The sequence below is a fragment of the Amphiprion ocellaris genome, chromosome 10 (assembly GCF_022539595.1).
Source record: "Amphiprion ocellaris isolate individual 3 ecotype Okinawa chromosome 10, ASM2253959v1, whole genome shotgun sequence".
Taxonomy (NCBI): domain Eukaryota; kingdom Metazoa; phylum Chordata; class Actinopteri; family Pomacentridae; genus Amphiprion; species Amphiprion ocellaris.
The window spans coordinates 10,005,794-10,029,428 of NC_072775.1; the positions used below are offsets into that span (position 1 = coordinate 10,005,794).

The window sequence follows — 23,635 nt, forward strand, 5'->3', positions numbered from 1 at the left end:
TCCGTGTGGCCCGAATTTGAATTCTTAATGCAGCAGTGTAACGCTACTCCAGCGTGTAATTGGGAATCCACTCAGTGAGCCAGAACGATTGTGGCACAGATGTCTGCTGCACGGACTCGGAAACGTCTCAGCAGTGTGTGTGCGCTGTATGATTGTGCACATGTGAAACCCAAATAGACTGAAAGTACAGGAGAGCTGGGAGGGGGATCTGAACGAGGAACAAGACCAAGGTTTTCTGCATGTGAAGGAACGTCGCTGCTTATCAGGCTGGAGAACAACCAGAGCGTGATGCATTAAAGTGTGTGCTGTGCTATATGTAATTAGCTTGTGTAAAACAGTGATGCTGTCACTGGTCTCTGCTCTTTACATAATTGCAAATTTTATATCTCTGTCGTGCTAAACATCAGATGCAGCCTGTGAAAATCTTCTGTGCATTGTTAAGACAGCACAACAAGCTGCATTTTAGTAACTGATAAATGTGAAGCTTTTGGTTTCAGAGTAAAACGCTGCACAGGATTGGGGGTGTTTAGCAACATGCTGGCATTTGAGAATGGAAATGCTAAACTGTAATGTCACAGTTTGTTGTTTTTTGCATCTTCACTCGAATTAAAAAAAAAAAAACATAAAGTACACCAAAAGGGTTTTGCTGACAAATACATAGTTCTTATTATAGCAAGTGGCTGGAACAGATGATGTTTATGAGATAGATGATTAGAGATCCACTCCAGAGCGGGTCGCTTTACAGTAGTTTAAGATGCGGCAGAGGTTATTTGTACATTGTCCATCCTCGAGTCTTTCTTCTCTCTCTTTTCTCTTCAGATTCATTATGGCGCAGCTGGATTCACTCAAACAGAAAGACAGCTGTGATGAAGAGGATCTCATTAGCAATCCTTCTGTTCGGGACACAGCCTCAATCTGACAATCCTCATCTAAAAGCATAATCAGGGGCCGCATGGGCTGCTGGGTAACGACTACCTGTAGCCTCCTGGAGTAGCTCTTTACTTCTAGGAGAGAAAGTTTGCAGAAGGAAACAACATTTTTCACTGCGAGTGTTTAGATTTTTTTTTTTTTTTTTTACATTGCAACATCATGTGAATGCATAAGGGATTTCCATATAAATGGCTTTCTTCTCAACCCAGATCTCTATCTCTTTATTCTGCAGCCAAGAGACGAATCCTTCCTTCATTTATCTTTAATTGGATTTCCAATAAAAACTTGTTATCCTTCAGAGGTCCCTTTATGTTCCCCTCCTCTCACTCAACTTTTCTGCGAGTGGCATTAGAAGCTTTGCTCGGCTGCTGCATTATTCATCGAAGCGACCCACACATCCACCGCCAATAAAATGTAACAAAACTAGAATGAATGTCCTCTGAAAGATTCATTCGGCTTTTTCTTGATTCATTTCCCGTTCGGCTGGATGCATCTTAATGCCCTCCCACAATAACTTTAAAGGAGGGTTTAAAGATGCAAAGCGTGGCGGCGGTGGGTGGAATCAAAGTAACGCTTGCAATCACAATATCATTATCAGCATCATCATCAAACAACACCAACCTGCTCTGTTACATCCCAACACAGTGACAAAGCATTTATATCAAAGCCATTCCTCAAACCCCTCGTAAATAATGAAGCAGAAATGCCTCATTATTCATAAAAGAATAATGAATATAATGAATGTGGTTCATCATGGACGAGACTTTTTAATATTTTTATTTTGTAAAATAATGAATTTGTGAGATATCATCAGGAGTTGTTGTTGTAATCCTGCTTTTGGCAATCCAAAACCCATTAATCAGCTGTGGGAGTTGACCTCAAACAATCAAACTTTTATGAATGGGGGAACAGCGCAAACTGTAAAAAACTTTTGGAAACTTGCCCTCAAATCTCTTGCCATAACATTAAATATTAATGGATTTTGTCTTTATATATTATTAATTAAGAGATTAACCTTCTTGAGCATGTTTGTACGACTGCGGTTACAGCCGTTTTTTTTGACAGTTAATAAATAAACCATCATCATCAGATTCTGATTCAGCAGTTACGAAACATTATTTCCGACTAAGCTCCACCATCTTTAAACTAACCGACAGACAAAACCAGAATTATGCCTCCACCAACCAGACAAATTGAAGTTTCCATGCATGTCTGTCCAAACCCATATAATACACTGTCTTTAGTCAAGAGATTTAAGATGAAATGCAAGTTATCAGGAGACTAATGTGTGATTCCAGTGAATAATCTCCAGTGAGAAACTTGCTGTCTTTACACAGAAACCATAAATGTTGCTGCAGATTCTAACCTGTGGATGCTTCATGCACAACTTTCAGAAGAGCTACAATCAGCACAGTTTCAAGGTGGACGTCCAGTACTCACCAAATGTGATATATGGTCACAGTCTTCCCTTCTGTTCCTGAGTTTAGTATTGAATATTAGACAGAAATGTGTTTTTGCAGAATATTCTGTCACAGTGAAGTTGACCCCTGACCCTCCGGATATAAAATGACATCACTTCAGCACTTTACAATATAAATTTTTGTCATAATTAGCGTGATAATTCTAGAGTTATGACCTTTGTGCACCAAGATATAATGAATTCATCCTTGAGTCTAAGTGAATGCTGGTGTCAAATTGAAGAAAATACCTCATGACATTGCTGAGATATCACGTTCACAAGCATGTGATGGACAGACAGACATAGGGACGGACAAAACATCACACCTACAGTCATGGCTGTCACCGGCTTGTAGGCAGAAAAACAGCAATCTGATGGGAAACAACCAAAACTGTTCTTAAACACCTTCTCCAACAGTAACGAGCTGACTGACATGTTATCAAAAACTTTAAAAATGTCGGGTATTCATGGGCCACCAAAATCAGTTCAATTTAGTCAAGATTTTTTCTGATGATAAAGTAACTGCTCAGATTTTAAAAAATCTAAAATTATGCTCATTTGAAGATGAAAATATGAGTGATAATGGTTGCTGGTTTCAGGAGCCAGTCGCACCCCACTGCTCTGTGCCACACTTAAAAACTTACAGGCGCCGTGTGTTTCATGGCATCCAGTATTGTGGCATACTGAGCTACATTCAGGTGGGTGGATACTTCTGCTTTTCCTTAAGACATTGTTATTTACCAGTGCGGTGCTTTGAGCTCCGTCTGATATGTGCAACCCCAAGAGAGACTCAGGCAGCCAGGGGAATTAAAGAAAATTAGCATTAAAAAAAGAAAACAATTAATAACTGGTTGAAGCCTCCCACACTTGAGGTCACTGCTCGGTTCTGCAGGGGACTCACCTCACCCCCTCCAGGCCCATGTGTGGGAGGGTGAGACTGGCACCGGGAAAAAGTGAGCCAGCCAGCGATATCCGTCTCCAGCAGCTTGGCAGAGAGATAATCGAGGCCTTTCTTGCTCTCGCTATCAGACAGCAGTGAGTATTGAAGTGCGTGGGCAAGTGGAGGCAAGCGAGACGGCTGAACTGCCACAGGAGCCGAGATAACAAGGGGAATTAGCAACCTGAATACAGGTTCTAGGAGAGTCAAATTAAATCGTGTCGAAAACAACTGAGATGAGGGTGTGACGGTGTGTCCGAATGCAACTCAAAAAATGCTAATTACCCAGCCAGAGATTCTTTGTTTTTGTCTTCTGTCAGCAAAGGCATTTCAGATACTTCAGATTAAAAAAAAACAACATTTTTTCAGGCAAACCTCTAAAGAGAAATACCATTTCCACATGATCTGGTTCTTATTTTCGTGGTTTCGCCCATGATTTTTGCAGTTGACACAACTTTAAAAAAGTCCAAAACAGTCAGTCATGCATGTTAAAGCTAAAATTACGTGGAAAAATATAAAACATTAATAATATTTAAGTGTGAATTTGTGCAATGACTTCTTCATTTCTCATCACTTATACTTATCTATCGTTTAATATATTTAAAATGCAAAGAGGAAATATAACTGGCACTGTGCATGTTCAGTTTTGGTTGCTACCTCTGAATAATGTGCTTTAGATCATTGTTTTAGCCTCTGACAATTTAATGCATCCACTTACATAAGCCTACTTGTAAAAAAAAAAATGCTATCCCTAAACAACTAAACTGCCTTTTCAATTTCATTTTCCAGGAAATGTATTTTCTTCCAGTCTTGTAATAGTGTGACATAATAGGAATCGTCTCCACTTTTTTTTTGTAAAGTTTTATTTTTATTCATCGTTTTTAGGCTTAGGCCCAAAACTATGTAGTTAGGTTTAGGAAAACATCAAGGTTTGGGTTGAAACATGACATTTTTTCAACATATTTAAAGCTTCTTCTACATTTCCTGGGTTACAAATCCTGTCTCATCTAATATATGATTGGTTGTCCAAAAAGGAGAAACAACTGGAAAGCAATACCATAAATGGAACATGTTGGTTTAAAAGGTATTTGTGACCCTTCACAAATGAAGATAATCCATGACAACATAAGATTCCCTCACAATGGATCCGAGAATGCAGTATAGTTGTATTGTAATGTAACTTTCAAAGTTAGTCAAATACAAGAGTGGGTTTACCGTATTAGACTGCTTCCTCTGAATACTTTTTTTTTTTTTGATAAAACAAAAAACAAAGACTCAAGAAAACTCTGAAAAGTATACTGTCAAGTAAAACTGTATGCAGCAGAATTTTTTAAAAACATTTTATATCCAAGTAATCATCTCATTAGCCTCTTACTGTAGGCCAATCTCATGACCAGGTTGGAAAACAAATTATCTGACCACGATCAGGTTGAAAAAAAGAAGCTAATTTGGCTTGAAAGTCACGTCTGAAAACATGGATTTCTGATCAAATATCAAGGAGATGTAGTCTTAGCTTGTTGACCATTCCCCTCCTCAACACTGCCCTTTTCCAAAAAGAATGACTAGTGTTGATTAGTTTTTTTGGCGACCTTTTCAGTTCATAGTTAGTACATCGAAGATCTAGCTGAGAGTTTTGATGCATTGTCTCTGCAAAGGGCAGCTAGCTCCATCCGTTATACAGCGCATAAATACAGAAGTAGAAAGTGTAGCCAAAATATACCGCACAAGAGGAGAAGACACTACCATCAAAATCTAACCATGGGAGACCCAACTTCACCAAGAAATCAAACAAGAAATCGACGTCGTGCTCAACTTCGGAAGAAAAGGGAATCTTTGGCTGATCAGTTTGACTTCAAGATTTATACAGCCTTTGTTTTCAAGGATAAGAAGAAGAAGGCTGTACATCAGTACTCCGTGTATGGTAGCTGTGTTGTAAATGTGACTTAAAAGCTGTCATGTTCATTTTCCTTTAACCCTCCTGTTGTCTTCATTTACGGGCACCAAAAAATATTGTTTCCTTGTCTGAAAAAAATCCCAAAATTCAGCAAAAAAATTCCCCAAATTTCTGGATATTTGCCAAACCAAATACCAAAATCCAGCAAAATTTGCTGGATTTTGGTTGATTTTTTTGTGAATGTTCTTATTTTTAACATTTCTTTTTTTCCACCAAAAAATGTTCAAAGACTTCCAAAAATGTTGAAAATGTGGACATCAGAAGTTTCACTGTGAAAATATTTTTTTCCCCCCACATTTTCAAACTTTAAACCGGGTCAGTTTTGACCCGCAGGACGACACGAGGGTTAAAACTGTGTAGATAACATTTGTCTGTCGAGTTACTCAAAACCGAAAATGCTGGTAAGGGCTAAGGAAAAATGAATCTCAGGACTTGAAAATGTCGCAATACGTCAATGCGTTGTTCAGTTTTATAGACAAAATAAAAACAACAGCAAAAAAAAAACAAAAAAAAAAAAAAAACAGGTCTGCTGCATATATGATGACATGCAAAACAAGTGCAGCACTGACCTATGCAGCCTTTCTGGTCGAATCAGTTACTGGCCTTCGCAATTACCTCTGGATGCAAAATGCAAAGTGTTCCTTACCATGACAGCAACAGAAGTATTGTGGAGATTATTTTGGGGTAATAATGGCTGCCACTATAAAAAATAAGACTCGATCTGACATAAAGTGTCTCTTTAAGTAGCTCCACTTACTGCAGGTCTCCTCTGCCTCGTCAGAACCGTCCGGACACTCTGGTTCTCCGTCGCATCGCCAGCGTCCCGGGACACACTGTCCATTTAAACAGGCAAACTCTGCAGGAGCGCATGTTTTCCTGGCTGCTCGGGGACAGAAGCACAGACAGAGAGGAACAGAGTGAAGACAGGAAGTTAAAAACTGGTCATTCTGCAGAAGAGATTCATCTCTGCCATAAACTGCTCACATTATCTGAATCCCTGCAATCATCAGAGGAGATCAGTTCTCCATTTATCCCTCTGCAGCCCTCTCAAGTGCTCACTCTCCTTCATGAAACCCTACATTAATTATCCCACGTTCCCTGTTTTCTTGACTCTAATTCATTGTGCTGTTCTCCCCCTTTCTCCCCCCAATCTGCCTCCCTCTTCTTACATCTGCTGATCTCCAAAACAAAAAAACAGTCTAATCTCTGCTTCAGGTTTTCCATCACAGAACGGTGAAATGGGTGCTGATTGCAGAACGCCGCAAGCTCAGCGAGGTTAAACCTTTTACCTCCCAAGCGTGTTTACTGCAGAAAGTTACAAGCCTGCGAGGCCACGGGCTGATAAACATGTTAAGCGTGCTGAGAATTGGAAAGTCAAAAACATGTCAAGAAAAAAATGCCTGCTCAAGCAATTAGAAGAAAACTTTCACCAACAGCCCAGAGCTCATCGCAGCTGCCTTTCCCCAAAAAATCTCAACAGCCTTCTGCATTTAAAGTCAGACATACACACAAAAAAATAAAAAAAATCCACCTGTAGCAGCCAGGCAGCTCCGAGAGCCAGACACAAGCAGAACTCAGAGCCATTCATTTCCTCAACCCGTTACTCCGGCAGGACCTGCTGTACAGTCGAATAAATCACCGGCTTAAAGCCCTCAGCCGAGCTCTCTGGTGTTGTTACGCAGCCACAACTGTTCCTAAGCTGGCCCCCATCTTGGCTCTGATGCTTCAAATTAGATATAGCGTTTAGAGGTGTGCAGGGAGCTTAAGCTTAGCTGTGGGGCTGTAAGGGAAGACAGCATCAGTGATTTTTCAAGAGTTTTTCTTCGCTGTGCTCATACAACTTTTTTCTTGGCCCCTTTTTGGAAGGCATTAAAGATCAGGGATGTCTTCATTTGGCTAAAAGAGTTCTTCCTGATGTCTGCATTTCACTCCTACAGATGTCAGGATGATTTTTAAAAAGGAAGAAATGAAATCACGAGCAAGTTTAATAAAAACTCAAAACAAGTTGATGCAAAGCTGAAGAAATCGTAGCCTGCTGACAGGTTTCTCCTGCAGTTTCTCCTCCTGCAGACTGGAGGAAATGTCAGACGTCCTTTTTTTGAACAGCCAGTAGACACCAAAGCACAAATACTCAGGACGCAGAATCCTCCATCAACAGGGAGTTACCAGACACTACTTGGATGTTATGTAATTCTCTGGTGTTAATCTGTTTGAGCATTACTGTTTTCTCGCACAGTCGATAATCTATCCGAACAATATTCTCAGCGCATCACATCGTGGACATTCTCTCTCCTCAGGACAACTTCTTGGTGCTAAACTTCACTTTTTCACTGAAAAGACTCTTCTATACAATACTGGAGACACTGAACATATTTATAAGCCAATCATCTGTTGTGTTGTCAGAAATATTACTCTTGTAATGAAACATTTACTCCAAAGTCAAAGACCCCCAAGACTCATCACAGAAGAACTTCACTTAATTACATGTCGAACATATAATTAATTGATCAATAATGAAGCTTTGAGACTCGAAGCACTAATGTGTTAATGAGATATAAGGTTTCCAGGTGTGACTGGCTGCATCGATGGCACTTATGTTCCAATCACAGCTCCTTCAGTAAATGAGGGTGATTATCTGTTTTATTTCCACACCATTAATATGCAGGTAAATAGTAGCTTTTGCCTTCCAAATGAAAGATGCTTCACATTACAGCTACTGCAGCTAATTACTGCTCTGCACTGTTCTGTCACACCGTCATCTTAGATGCACATCATCAGACATGTGGAAGCCAAGTGGCCTGGGTCTGTGCATGACTCGCAGTTTTTCTCAAATATGGCGAAGGAGGCAAATCTTTTATGTTTTTTAAATAAATACTCACGCATTGACTTAATTAGCAATTTTTCTAGAGCGTTCACATTCTTTCGCTGCTGATCCTGTTATGCTGTTTGCATAAAGCAGGATATGGACTGATATTTTACATACGCATTCATAACTATTTTTAACTCCACTGGGACAAAATCTGATGCCTCGAGCCCTTGTTTCTCCTGTTGCCCTGGTGAATCATATAGTCTGTGTTGCACCGATGCAGGCTTTTTATCCCCTTGTGCACATGCTTTACTCTGGGTTAACTCTGGTTTAAATTCAGAGTTCGTCCAACCTGCTTTATGAAACAGGCCTCAGCTGCTCTTTAACCAAAATAAGGAAAAAAAACACTTCTACTATCACCATAAGTACAAACTAGTTATAATGTAGAGTTAAGACTGAACTTTTCTCCTGAACATATGTCTGTAATTTCTTACTAACTGGTCAGCATGATCTTCGGTACTAACGGTGCAAAACTCCCATTGGAGACTCTTTCATGTGACAGACTGCGTTCCTTTGAGTTGGCACCGATATCCACACTTGCTATTGTGTTGAACAGTTACCGTTACTTGAAATAAATAAAGGCAAATGGGTGTTCTTTTGATTGATTTGAGATGTGAATTTCCACTGGCACCACTGGGCTGCTTGCAGCAGAAGCTTGCAAATATTAGAGTGTTCGCTTCGGCCAAATGCTGTCGCCAGGATGGACGCTTTCCAGAAACTTCTTTGATGCATTCATTATTTATGACTATATTCATGTGTGATACAGCCAGAGTGCAAGTACAGAGAGAAGCAACTGATAAATGGTTATTAATTATGGATTACTTGTAAGGTAAGATGTGTAATATATTGGGTCTTCCATGGAAGATCAACCACTGCCTCCCACCCTGTCCCTTCAGATTCAGCCAGGTTCTTGTTTTTTGCAACACCCTTGTACAAAACTAAACTATACTCAAGACATGCAAAAGTTTACCTTCGTAAGGTCACAATCAGAAGGCAAAATCTCTTAATATTGGAGTAACTCAGCCGTACATGTTTGAAACACCAACCAATTCTGAAGAAGATTATTGACGCTGAAAGAAGACAGAATTGATTATTTTCAAACTGTTGTCAGTGAGCTGCAGTTTAAAGGCAGAAACGCTCAGCTCTGGTCTTGACGGGTTATTTTACTCATGTTTTCCAACACGTAAAAAAAACACCATATGTTCGTGCTTACAAGATGAAAAACAGATTTTCACCAGAGGGGTCTTACAATATACTGTCTAATTGTGTTTATATTGTATTGTCCTTGAAACTGAGACGGCAAATCTCAAGGAGTTAATAAAGAATTTTAATTCTTTTGAAAAAATGAATTCTTGTGTTACATGAACTGCCTCTTGCTACCTAATTCGATTCTGCCGTCTAGTCTGCATCATCTAAATGAGCGTTATGTATTTTTATCAGCACACAGCTTGTCTCATGTCGGTTATTACAGCTGGACGGTTATTGTTAAACTGCTTGGGGAGATTTTACAGTACAATTCTCACATTTACAGTATGACTTAACCACGATGCAAATTAAAGCTGTATTACTGCAGTCTAGCTGCTACAAAACAGGACATTCTGGCACCGAGAAGCATTCAAACTGCTTGTCTCTCATTCTAAATCGTATTTAGCTGCACTCATTCTCAAATATCATTCCCAATGTCAAACCAATAACAGTTCATGTTGGCTTGTTTTCATTATCCAAAGAAATTATAAAGTGTGTAATGAGGTCACTCAGATAGAAAACACATATCAGCACTAATTGTGTTCATTGCCAACCTTTGTTTTGCTTCGAAAAACATTGTAAATTAACATTCTTTCTCTCATTTCCTGCAAGACGTTATGAACTGACCTCATTACACTGCTGAGACAAACAGTCCCTGTTCACCACGATTCCCCTTCTCCTCCCTTTGTTTTGCAATCGTAGGTCGCTCTCTATTTTTTTGCTCTATTTGTCTAAGCCCCTCGCCTCCGTTTAGCTTTACCACCTCAAAAAAATAATAGCAAACACACTTAGTGGTTATTTTTCTTCAATCGAGCGTATGGGTTTACCGGAGTGGAGCTTAACAGCCATTTGTGTCCTCATTAGAGAGCAGGAATGTGGGCCTTTGTTAAAGGTGAAGACAGACGATTACGTAGCAAATGGGGGATTGTGACATCCTTTTAACCAACACCTCCCTCAAGTGCGTAAACTCATTATTGTGTGCTCAGATTGTTTAAAAAAAAAACGCACACTCTGTGCTTCCTGCAACACACATGCATATCACTTGCATATTTTGGCAGCGTAAGACAGCGAGAGCAGCACAGAGAGAGACCCAGAGGCATAATATGAGCTTTAAAGGCATCACACCTCCTGCAACAGAATAATTAGATTCATAAGATCTTCCCTCCAAATCCTTCAAGAAGGTATGGCACATTAAAATTCATATTCAGGACCGAGAAGAACATTTTAACTTCCCAAACAAACCTTTCACTCATATACGTCCAAATCCGTGCTTGGGTATTAATAATGTGTTAATTAATCCGACTCCCATGAGGTGAACAAAAAGCGAGATGAGGGCAGAACTGAGAAACCGAAGGCGTTGCAGTACGCCGGTTAAGGCTGTGCTTAAGACTTTATTTGATCGTATGACAAAGTCTTTGAAAATCTCATGCTGATCCGGTGCGCAGGCCCTGCAGGTCAAATGTGCCCACGTCATGCAGTTTTCTCTCTGAGAAACGGCGCTTCGGTTCTCAGCCGACCCAGCCGAGCTCGCTACTCATTTCAGTCAAGGTCTACAGGGGCCATGGTTCACTTGGCAATAATTACCCAGGCCAGCTCATGCCATCTGCTTGGAATGACTTTCTGTTTTAATTAGGAGACGTTTTAAAATGTTAGGCTCATGGGCGCGGGGGTGGTGGGGCGAGCGTGAGGGTGGGCTGAAGGGGAAAGAGAGAAGAGAATCAGAAGAAGGCGTGCCCATAGACGGAAAGGCAAGAATGAACAGACGTGAGTAATACTGAGAAAGATGGGGAGTGACATCCACAGTAATAATGCTTTATGGAATCTTAATGGAAAGTGTGATACTTAATAAAAAAAAAAAACAGCAATATTACTGTACAGTAGATAGCTAAGGAAGCACTTACTGAGTGTAAATCACTGAGACATGCACTGTAAGAAAAAAAATTAGTTAAAAAACAGTCAAATCTGGCAGCGAGCACCAGAGAAAATACATAGAAAATGGTGGAATAATGTAATGTTACAAAATTTTAATGAATAATAATGGCAAATATGAGTAAAACATTTATATTTTCAGTGGATTGAAAGACTGTAAAATTTTATTTTTATCTTCACACTAAACAAACTAATTATATAAAAAAATGCAGAATTTTGATATTAACATCATGTACAATTTTGGTTTGTTTTTAAACATGTAAATTATTCCCTTTTTTCTGTGGTTTAACTATGTTATTTAACAAAACAGAAAATCTGTAAAAATGATAGTTGCAAATTATTTACCAATTTACAGCCATAAATATACATACAGCGACAAAATTATATTTTTTGCTGGTTTGAATATAGTAGAGAGTCTAATGATACAGTCAAATGTTGCAAAAGAACATATTAATATTCATAAAAAAAAAATATTTTTTTATGTGGACAGTTGTCCACTTGTGTTTTTTACAGTTAACAGGTAAAGTTATACTTTTTAATAGATTATTAATGTGGACGTTATTGACGTTTTTGTTGTTGTTTTACAGTTAACATATGAATGAATACTTTGTGATTTTACTACATATTATGTGTAATTTAACAAAACAAATAAAATCTGTAAAATAAAAATGATTTACCATTTTTCAGTCCTTAATATACATATTCTGTCAACTAACAGCAAACATCTTTTTCTTTTTGCCAACTTAAATACAGTAGAAAGTGTGATTTTATAGTGAGATACTGTAAATGAATGAACTACCATTAGAAAAATATTGATTTTTGATGTGGACAATTTTGGCTTTTTTTTTTTTTTTTTTAACAGTCAATGTGTAAATTGATTCTTTTTCTGTGATTTAACTGGTTACTAACTGCAATTTAACATGACAAGGGAAATATGTGAAAAAACACAAAAAAAACCTGTTAACAAATGTTAACTTTTTACAGTGTATCATTTACACACTGTAAAAAAAATACACATACAGTCATACACACTGTGCCCCGACTGCTCAACAACAGACTTTTACAGAGAGACAGAAAAAATCAAAAACAATAGCAATTCAGCGTTGTGTTAGTCACCTATCATAAGCATTATAAATGGGACGTGACACAGAAAGACTGAGCGTCTGTAGAGGGGAGATCATCCAGCCATGTTATGGCTCCATGAGGAGGTACAGTGGGAAGGAGCTCCACGCTTCAACAACCCCACCTGGAGCCTTCTCCTCTGGGGTCTATGTTGTCAACATCTCACTGCTTCTATTCCCTTTCATCTTTCTTAAGCACCATTCATTTGGATGTGCCCGGCAGACATACATGAAGTCTAGGTTTGCTGTTGCATTTGGTTTATATGAAAATCAGATACAGGGAAGTTGGTTTTGGCTGATGTGACTGATAAATGATTTTCCTAAGCAGCAAGAGAGTGTAAAAATTGCAGTGAAATCTGCCGTATCCTGCCTTGAGCAGCGTCTAACCAGCTTTAAACATTTTTAGCCAATATAGCAGCGTGGCCCAAGAGATAGCAATGACATGGTTGATCTGCCAGTCGGTCCACAACTTTGTACTGGAACTGTTATTCCCCGACATGAAATGATCTCAAAAACCAGAGGAGCCCAGAAAAATCTCTTCTCACTTCACAGCTCTTACCTGCAAAACTAACAGCATTCCCACCAGCCCCAGTGCACTTTGTACTAAACACAAAGTGCAGCTGAGGCAAATGTTAGCAAGCCAAAAAGCCACACTGAGGTGGTGAACATTGTACCGGCTAAACATCGGCGTGTTTGCATTGTCATTTTAACATCAGTATTCAGCCAAAAGCACCATTGTGCCTCAGTACAGCATCACACAGCTGCTTGCATGACTAAAAACACTTAATCTTCTGTAAATGCTGGTTCAGTTGATTTTCAGTATCTCATATTCTAAACTGATAATCCATTGTGCCTCACTGGGGACAGTTTGGTACTCTAAGGAAAACTGAACATGCATCAAAATCAATGATGTTGCTCATCACTGACACTTCCCAGACACAATCATAAGAAAACCTTCTCTTAGGTAATTCTTTTAATTAAAACATCATAGAGAAATGTAGACAACTCAACTCATCTTTTATAATTTACTTAATATAAATACATGTTTGGTTCATTTGTACTTGATGTAACTAAAAATGTCCTGTTTTTATTTCAAGATGACTTTCAAACATACAGACATGAATTGTATAACTTAAGTCACTCTGACTTGAAAGAAGTGATGCAACCGACAGTCGGCAGAATTACAGATTGATAATCAATTAACTGTTAGAGCAAATGAAGTACAGTGAACACAGTTCTATATGTTGATAGAGCTATTATTAATCAACAGACACATGGTATTTGCCATAACAGTGTCATTGGTCACCCAGTTAAAAAAATTTTAAAAAGCTACATATAGAGTTTGTGAGCTTTTGCCGGAAACCATTAACCGCCACAGAAGTCTTTGTCATGGTTGCCCCTTGCTAGTAAACCACTACAATGCTCTCTGTTTGCCAACACAGAACATCTGTAGTGGGAACATCTGCTTTCTTAAACCACTACAGTAAACACAGCAAAAAAAAAAAAAAAAACTCAAGTCCTCCATCTCTTTTAACAGTGTTTCCACCTGGTGGTGAAACAGGGTACTGCAGCAAACACACAATACCTTTTCTGACATGCAGGTCCTTCATCATCTGCCTTATTGGTTAATACATTTTTAATCTGTTAAATTTTTCACAGCAGTTAATCAATTATTGATAAATCATTAAAATCCCCCTTCAAATGATGAGCTAAATGCATGAAGAGCTGAGAGTTCACTCAACTCATTAAATGAAGATAATGAGAAAATGAAACTTGTTTATTATTAGACTTCCCAGGTTGAGCAGTTTGAGTTAAAACTCCCTAAAGACTTCCTCTTTTTTGTAGTTTGAAAAGAGCAGACATGATGACATTTAAATACAAGACATGGTTGTTTCTTGTCAATAATGGACAGAATTATAAAACTGACAAAGGCTGGTGCTGAATTCAGTCCCAATCCGTGTAGAGCTATTGTTTCTTTCACTGTCATTTGGCGCAGTTTCGTACTTGCTGTGCTTCAAAATGTCTCTTGCTGCAAATTCACTAAGTTAACAGAAGACACGCTATTTAAATTGCAAGAATATTAAAGGACATAAAGTCTGTGTGTAACTACTAACCATGTGATTAAACATTTGATTCAATTTAATATATTAAAAGGTGACTAAATTTGTTTCTTAAGTTCAAATGAATTAAACTCATCTAGTTGTACATAATTCATAAGATGTAACTGAAGTAATCAACCAAGAAGTGCAGTTAACTCACATTTTTAGGCAACAAGGGAACTTTTTAAATAATTTACAATGTGGAGGCATTATGTAACAAAGTGGCATTTAAAGGGCTAAAATTCTGAAAATGAATGAATATTTGCTAATGATGATGAAGCTAGATAAAAGATTTAACACAATAAAAGTAGATGACAGTATTAATGTTAATATAAAATATTTTGACACTGGCATTATTTCCTGTAATGATAGCAGATGAGCTGTTTTTCATAATGAGCCATAAGGATGAATATAGACTATTTGCAGTGTCAACACAAATACTCAAAATGTTTGGCATATTGGTCCAAAATATCAACTCTGAAGCTTCAAAAAGTAACTTTCGTGTGAATGTGTATATATGCGAGTGTGGGGTTACTGGATGAACACATTAATGCACCCCGTCAAGCACTGAGCTCACTCAATCATTCAGTGATGCTGAAGAGCAGAGCAGCTCACGGCCTCCGGTCAGCTGACATTCACACACATAAAAACACACACGCCAGCCCCTTGAAGAAGTTTTTTTTAAACCATGAAGGATATTAATGACAGCTCTTTCAATTTGGAGGCCATGAGTAGCTTAATAGGTAATGCAGTGATAAGCACATTCTCCTGAGTATCAGAAGACAAATGGCCTCATTAGCTCAGAGTGAAGTAGGGGAGTGTTGTTGAAGCAGGAAACATCATGTATCCTGTTGGCTTAAACCAGCATGCAAATGACTAAACCTTTTCTAAATTAATGGGATATCATGTTAGCATACAAAATGCAGCGTGGCATCAACAATGCTTGGGACAAGCTGTTCTTGAATTTGTTTTTGCAAGTGATTATAGAATTTATTTGGCTAATTTAAGTGTCGAGGCTTCCCCCAGAGAGGAAGATGCACATGCAGAAACTTTTTACATTTCATCCATCCATCCATCCATTATCTATACACCGCTTATTCCTCACTAGGGTCGCGGGGGGGGGCTGGAGCCTATCCCAGCTGACTCGGGCGAAGGCAGGGGACACCCTAGACAGGTCGCCAGTCTGTCGCAGGGCTACATATATAGACAAACAATCACTCTCACATTCACACCTACGGGCAATTTAGAATAATCAATTAACCTCAGCATATTTTTGGACTGTGGGAGGAATTTTTACATTTCATTTAGATATTTAATATAACCATGACATTGTATATCTCCATGCAGAGCAAACTTCATGCAGTTGAATTAAAAAGAGCCCTGAGAGCAGCAAATGATTTCTCCTGCTGATTCCTCTATCTGTCCTTATCTATCAACAGAGTAAGTCGCCGTATGCATCGTCTGCTGTCAGTCAGCCCGGTGTGGTTAGCAGTGACAAAGTGGAACCAACAGGAAGACAGAAAACCACACTGGACTGAGCTCTAACTCAGCTGCTGTTGATAGAGTATTGATCTAGACACACAGAGCCACAGAGTGGTGGGATCTACAGATTAAAGCTCTCTTTGCTGTATATTGTGCCCTATTCTACAAATTGAGCAAATGAAACGTTAAAGTTCTGAAATTGGATTGCTTACCCTCCCCTGAGGTGCATGTGTGGGCTGCAGAAGTTAGATCTGGTGACTTTGGAGACCAAAGTCAACACACTGAACTCTTTGTCATGGTCCTCAACCAAGTTCTATGCTTTTTTGTCATTTTGAAGGGAGTATTACCCTGCAGAAAGAGACCCCTGTTGCAATGAACGGTGTAAATGGCTCCTCCGGAATTAATAAAGTTGATCTTATCTTATCTTAACAATGTTCAGGTAGGTGGGATGTGTCAAAGTAACCCAACAACACAACAACGAGGGCACCCTGACCGAACACCCCACAAATCCTGCTACTTCCAAAATACACTGACTCAGACAATAAGCTGTCGCAATTTTCTTGCTTCTCAAAGTCACTCTGATCCTCATCCTTAACTAGTTTTCCTGCTTCCAAAACTCATTGTTCACTTGCAGCCTAATACATCACACCCCTTAACAGGTGTTGCTATAACAAGACAATCAGTTTTGATTTTAATGGTGTGGCAGATCAGAGTAAATATAAAAGTGACTTTCATAGGGTTTGATTGGCTGAAAGATTTGCATTGTTTTTTGATATATAATCTGATGCATCTGATGCACCCTTTTCCCACAGAAACTGTTAAAACAGCAGCTATAAATCTGATGGGTTTCCTTTACATGTGTGAAGAAATGGAAAACAGAAGAAAAATGAACCATGGAGGTGGATGATCATCTAAAGAAACTAAGAGTTCAGGATGTAATTGACAGAAGAGACCCTGAACAAATTACAAGGAGATATACATACAGACACATGACGGCCTCTTTGGCTGTTACTAGGCAACAGCTTGTTCCAACTGTTGGCTTAGTAACACTGACAATTACTTACACAGACAGTTACAGAAAAGCGTTTTCATTAAAGAACATATTCTGAAAATGAACTGAAAAGCGACGTCAGAATTTATCAACAACACTGAAATAATCTTTGAGAATTGCGATAGCAGGTGAAAATTCTTTGTAAAATCAAAATTGAAAAAGAATACCTGACTGCCAGAAACAATCATGATGAAGACAACCATTACTGATGTAATTTCTGAACTCATAAAGCCCCTGATCATATCTGCATCACAAGACATGCAGGAGGGGAGGCTACTGGATGCTGCTCACTGCCCAGCATTTCCGCTGACCTTGTGTACTCGTCAAAGACACATACTGTGCTAATTATAGCCCCGAGCCTCCTACAAGACATATTTTCTCGTTCCCTGTCAGGTCACATTGGCACAAACACCTCCTGACCAAGCAAGAGGCCAGACATCGTCAGCTTACAAAGTTCCTTGCTTCCTTAGAGGAAGCCCACAAGTGATTTATACTGAAAACATTTAAGTTTAGCTTGGCTAAACCCCAATAGATTTGCCTTGAAGCATGACAGAGCAATATCAGAGAGAGGGAGTTACAGGTGGTTGTGTACCAGCATCTGCTAGAGAGCAACATATCCAGGACAAACCTTGATTTATTGTATTCAAGCTATTTTTATGCAAGTTCTCATGTCAGTTGACTTGCTGTTGCTCTGCAGGTTCATATGGACCATGCATGAGGACGGGCACAGAGATACTCATGTTCAGAATGCAGTACAACCTACTGCAGAGCATTGAAATCAAAAGCTGCTGACATATCACATACGTATATATGTGAAAAGCTTGCCACTGCTCTAAATATCAGCAAGTACACAGCTTTATATACACACACGGCCTTCGTTTTCTCCACATGATGCCTTCTCCATGTGGCTGACCTTCTGCTCTGCTCACTTCTTCCTGTGTTTCCTGCTTTAGAGCAGCAAAATATGGTTGATCTACAGCCATATGTCAACATTTTTATCCTACAACATGGCAACTTCACGGCAGCATGCTGTATCGTTACACAAACTACAGTGGAGGCCAAATCTACAGAGGGCTCAGCATATTGTGGGATCGGGCATGCCGAACGCTCTTTAAATTAAGTTTGGTCAAGGGCGAAGAGGGGAGATGAGCGGCTGGTAAAATTTCACTACAGTCGGAGCAGATTTCTCAATACCATCATTTCCAGATCGCAGGTTTTGAATGTGCTATCAAGTTTCTGCACACAGGGAATTCTACTGAAAACATGGTGCAGGCACAGCATGGAATACATGCAGTGATAGTGTGCAGTACTGGAAGGTGGATTCAAATCCTGTACTACTATAAAAGTACTGAAGTAAAAGTATATAAGTACAATTGACTTCAGTACTCACCGTGCAGTAAAATATTCCCTGTCAATGTCTTGCCATTATTTTTGGCTAAATATTCCTGTTGCAATAATGTGCATGATGCATTTAACTGCTTTGGTTGTTTAAGGCTGAGCTAACTTTAACTACTTTATGCACTGTTGGTAGTTTGATCTCCAGCAATGCATCACATTCCATTAAATCTTGTGTTTGTCGTGCTGCTGTCCTCTGAAAACCACTCTACGTCAACTTTTTATGAGCTCAGAAAAGCAATCTCATTTTCAGCTTCGGGACAATTTCCATTTTATCCAAGAGGGTTGTTATGTAGCCTAAGGAGTAGATGAATTGTCCTATCCCCAAAATCATCCAGGAAGGGTATGAAGAACTGTAATCTCAAGAGCAGCTAGTACCTAAAGCTGCCAGACACAAGTAGTGGAGTAAAAAGTACAACATAACCCCCTTATTATACAGCTGGTAATTTACATAGTCTAATGTAAAATAACATTAAAAACCTATAACTGTAAATGACCATATACTTTTGATTTATTATTAAAGGAAACTAATATATACATTTTCATTTGTATTGCACAGGTAAATATCCTTCTTTCAACAATAAAAAGCCAAAAAAGAAAAAAAAAACATCTCATGCAAAGGTAAAGCTAGAAATGTAAGGCTAAGTAAGAAATATTATTTTAATTATAAGAAAGTAATGTATTTTCAGGAGCTAGTTATTCTCCCCTTTCTCAGTTTTTTTTTAAAGTGCTGTGAAGTGAAAGTATAAAGTTACAAAATAAAATGAAATTTCAAGTTAAGTGCAAGTGGTTTCTTTTTTTCTGTACTTGAGTAAATAAACTGAGTTATATTCCACCACTGAGAGTGACAACTGAATATGAGGGCTTTTACTGCATGCAGCAGAGACACTGTTGCAGTGCCTGAACTGGAAAGGATGAAGATCAATTACTGAAACAAAACAGAGCAGCTTGAATGAGCCATACTGGAATACTGAAGTGGATCATCAAAGCCACTCATTTTATTTCCCAACTTCAGAGTCTGGACTGTGTATGAACACTGAATACAACGAAAAAGTGCACTGGATTAGAATCACTGACTCCAATTTATTGAGCTAGCACAGAGAAATTCCATGTGATTTGCACTCAACTGATTTAACTTTGATATTTTTTGTTAATGTGAACTGCCAGCATGTAGAAAGACATACGTAACAGTGAGCGACATCAGGTCCATCGACAAAGAACATGCTTGTAAACAGACAACCGATATGACCCACTTATGCAATATTTATGAATATACAAGATCTGATCATAAAGGAGGTGAAGACAGACAGCAGCAGGAGTTTCAGACAACACACAGTCCTTTTCAGAATGTACTGTACCTCCTCTACAGCTCACGTTTGGTATTTCTAAAGCAGCGGCGGCAGTGATGCAACCCAGCTGTAATGTCACCCAGTACTGTGCAACTACCACTTCTACTGGAAAGCTTAACCTAGATTCAGCCAGGAATTTTGCATCTAATTGTGGAGTTAAAACAATTGTTGTACAAATGGTTCCGCAGCTCCACGGCGGTGCAGGCTCGGCTCTCTGGGACATTCTCTGCAGGAATTCTAGCAGGCAGCTAATGATTCAGCGGGGAGCACCATCAAACCCCAGGAGTGTCAGAGCAGAGCCCAGCAGCCATAGCAGTGAAATGTAGAAGACATCGCTGCAGGAGAAACGCCGCCAGACACATATGACAGACACCACACAGGATGTGATGGAGGGAATGAAAAGCAACAGTCTGCAGCAGAGCATCAGGTAGGAACTGCAGGGTAAAGCTCAGACAAACTGCATTATTCCATGTGTTGAATGTGATTTTTCTGAGTAATGGCTAATGTGGCACCAAAGACTTCTATGTCCTGCCTGATCTAGAACAGCATTACTGTATTTTCCTGCAAGAAAGCTATGACAATGACCCATGCAATTACATCTCATTGAGACACCTGTGCTTGGAGTCAAAACTATCTGGCAAAAAAATCTAATTACGGCAGACAGCAGCGGAAGCATTCAAGGTTTAAACAGCAGGTGTTTGCAGGAACTAGCCCCTACTGCTGCTTCGAAATCCATGGCAAGGGTCAGTTCATATGCACTTCTGCACAGCTGGAGCTCCTGAATGCAGCCCCCCAAATCCTACTTTTATCAGAAAAAGAGCAGAAAAGCAGGAAACTTCAAAATAAACATAATCCTGTGAAGCAGATGGATGGGCCTCTTGTGGTGAGATGAAAGGTAGAGGGCTTAATTTTGATAAAGAGCTGATTCTCTGACAATTGCCACACAAAATCACTGACCTTTGCAAGATGAATTAAAAGCATTATGAAAGCAAACTTCACAGATAATGATACATTGTCAAAGAAATATAATGAAGCACACATCTAGAGTTGGAGAGCTTCCAAATGATCGCAGACAAGCTGGTGCAGTCTGTCACCTGCCCCAGAGTTTTTGGTAATAAGGCCTCCGTGGTCTAGAAAACACGGAGACGCACTCTTTGAGGACGGGTCCCTCAGCCAAACAGCTGACACCTTCACCATTGCTCTTCCCTCCAGAGCCTCTCCTGCATGCTTCGCTGGAAATGACTCCAAATCAACACAGCAGCCAGATGCTCCTTCCTCATCGCCTGAAACAACACAGTCTGCACTCTGGAGTTCTAACCAAGATCCTTGTAATTTTCTGAAGCTCTGTTTGCCGTGTTATTGAGTCATGAGGTCTGATATTTCTCACCGCAATCATAGCAGTCTCTCCAGACCTTTTCCTAGCACATTGTATTGATCAGATTTTCTGTTTTTAACCTTTACCGATTCGGGAAAGCTCAACTGCGCACACAAAAATCTTCCTCGCTGATGCTTTGCTTCACATTCGCACCACCTTAACCTTGCAGGTGTTCAGCAAAAAGTCTTTCGCTGTCAGCTGCTAATGGCACAGCAGGGGGTTCACGTGAAAGATATTCAAAGATATCGCTGAGAAGAAAAGGATAGCATTTCAATTTTCTCCTAAGTCGAGCTCAAATCTTCAATCTTGGAAGTCAGCATCTTTAAAATCACAAACACTCGGTTGTGAGGTTGCAAAGTAAATCTTAAATAGACGCCTGGACAACAAGGTTAGCTTACAAATGAAGAGAACTTTTCAGAAGCACACAGGAGACCTTGGCAGCAAGTATTAGTACTGTGAGTTTACAGCATTTTAGCACGTGAACACACATTTTTCTATACATTTCACCGTTATCCAGCCTTAAAACTATTTTAACACTCTTTTACAGCAACGTGAGAAATAAGAAATGAAGGTCTGAACTGCTGAGCAAAGGGATAAACGGAAATTAATGAACAGAATCCCAAAGCGATTCCCCCCTTCACTTGAATAATTTCGTCTCAGTTTCAATGCAGCTGAAACACGGGAGACACTGCTCTTAATAATCATTAAATCTGTCAAAAGTAATTACAACTGCAGGTCCAAGCGCCATCACTCACCATTAAAACCTGACTGACACAATCCATAAAGTCCGCCACAATGAACAAGCTGGTGGGTTGATCATTCTGAAATGGATTCTGTGATTGGAGCATTTTACAACCAGCTCTGTGAGGCTGTAGTTAGGTACACTGGTACTTTACAGTAAATGCTAAGATCAGCATGATAACACGCTCCCAGTGACAATACTAACGTTGATCATTAGTACATTTCTTGGCAATCCATCCGTGAGTTGTTGAAAGATTTCAGTAAAACAATATCAAATGTCAAGTTCGTGTCAGTGCAAGAAAAAAGTCATTAGGATTCATCCTCCTGGAACATGAATGTTTGTGGTGATGCATCCAACCAGAAGACGGACCTGACAGCAGCGCCATCCCTACAGACAGACCGCTACCATGGCGAAAATGAGACACTTCTAGCCAGACGTTGAGAAGGTGCAAAATCCTTCCAAGTCTCCAACATTCATATATAATCTTCCAGGTGTAAATACGTCAGTCAGTGAACTGTGGAAATAGCTACCAACAGAGACCCCGCTGTGATAAGAGCAGCTCCAGTTACTTCAACGTCTTCATAAAGAAGGTGTAATGTGCCGTTAAAGACCCCCTCCGGTGATCATCAGGGTTTTTTTTAACATTAATAACATGTCCATTTGGTGTTTTTATATGCTAGAGGACACATTATAAGTGAAATGAGCAGTCAGACAAAGCATTACCACAGTGAAACTACAGTGTACTGATAACGGTCTCAAAGAACTTCCAGGGTTTCGTACGCAACAAATTGAAAGAACCAATCCTGTCAACTTGCAGGGTGGGATTTTCTTTATCAATATTGTTCTTCGGAAATGTTTTCCACTTCCAACATATGTTGCTGAATTGTTCCAATGTTACAACCTGCCATTGGGTAGAGAGAGTAGAGAAGTTTTTCAGTGTTTCACCAAAGTTTTAGGTGAGCTGGTGTGTTTGAGCTGCAGTGACTGGCGGGGAGGTGAATGGAGAGGGAGGCGAGGACTTCGAAGGTCTGCACATTCTAACGGAAGCCAACTTATAGAGTTACATCTAAACCACTTTAGAAGGGAAGGGATTGTTTTCATGAAAAAACTTCAAAATACGTAGATTGAGTTTTGGGGGGTTTAATGAAAGGCCAGACAAGTATTTTAAAATACAGTGTAAATCAAATCCCTCATTAGTGCAATCACAGAATGATCTGAGCAAAACTAGCCTCACCAACAGTCTGCTAATGCAAGTCAAATGTGTTTGTGTTCCTTTTGAGATAGTGGTTAGCTAGCTGGCTTAGCTCTTTATGTTAATGAACTGCTAATGTATGCTTTTGCTGGTGCTTTTAGTCCTTAAGCTGTTAAGTAGTCAGATCTCATGCCAAGTCCGTTTCTGCTTTAAAGGTCTCAGAACTAGAAAATGCCATGAGACCACCAATATCTCCAGCATGCTGGTCACACCTCAAGGTTGAAGAATCGTTGTCACATGTCACGTTTATGTCTCATGCTAATGTGCAGGCCAAGGCAAAGTGGCCGTTTCATGAGGCTGTGCAAAAACAATAAGACATGATAAAACCATTCCTTAAAAATTGAAGAAAAAAACAGAAAGTCATAAAACACCCTCACTTTTATTTACAACCACAAAGGGGGAAAGAAAACCAATAAAGAATCCAGCCACAACCATTCGCCTACAATATA

The 23,635-nt window shown here is 39.4% G+C and overlaps 1 protein-coding gene across 3 annotated transcripts in view; it reads right to left on the reverse strand.

Annotated features, from left to right (window-relative positions):
• The window catches only part of LOC111587111 (low-density lipoprotein receptor-related protein 8-like), a 108,765-nt gene that overhangs the window by 69,054 nt on the left and 16,076 nt on the right, over positions 1-23,635 (reverse strand). For all 3 annotated transcript variants that reach the window (XM_023296940.3, XM_023296944.3, XM_023296931.3), the window contains exon 3: positions 6,038-6,160. In XM_023296940.3, the coding sequence (XP_023152708.1) occupies positions 6,038-6,160 (123 nt within the window). The remainder of the gene's footprint in view (positions 1-6,037; positions 6,161-23,635) is intronic.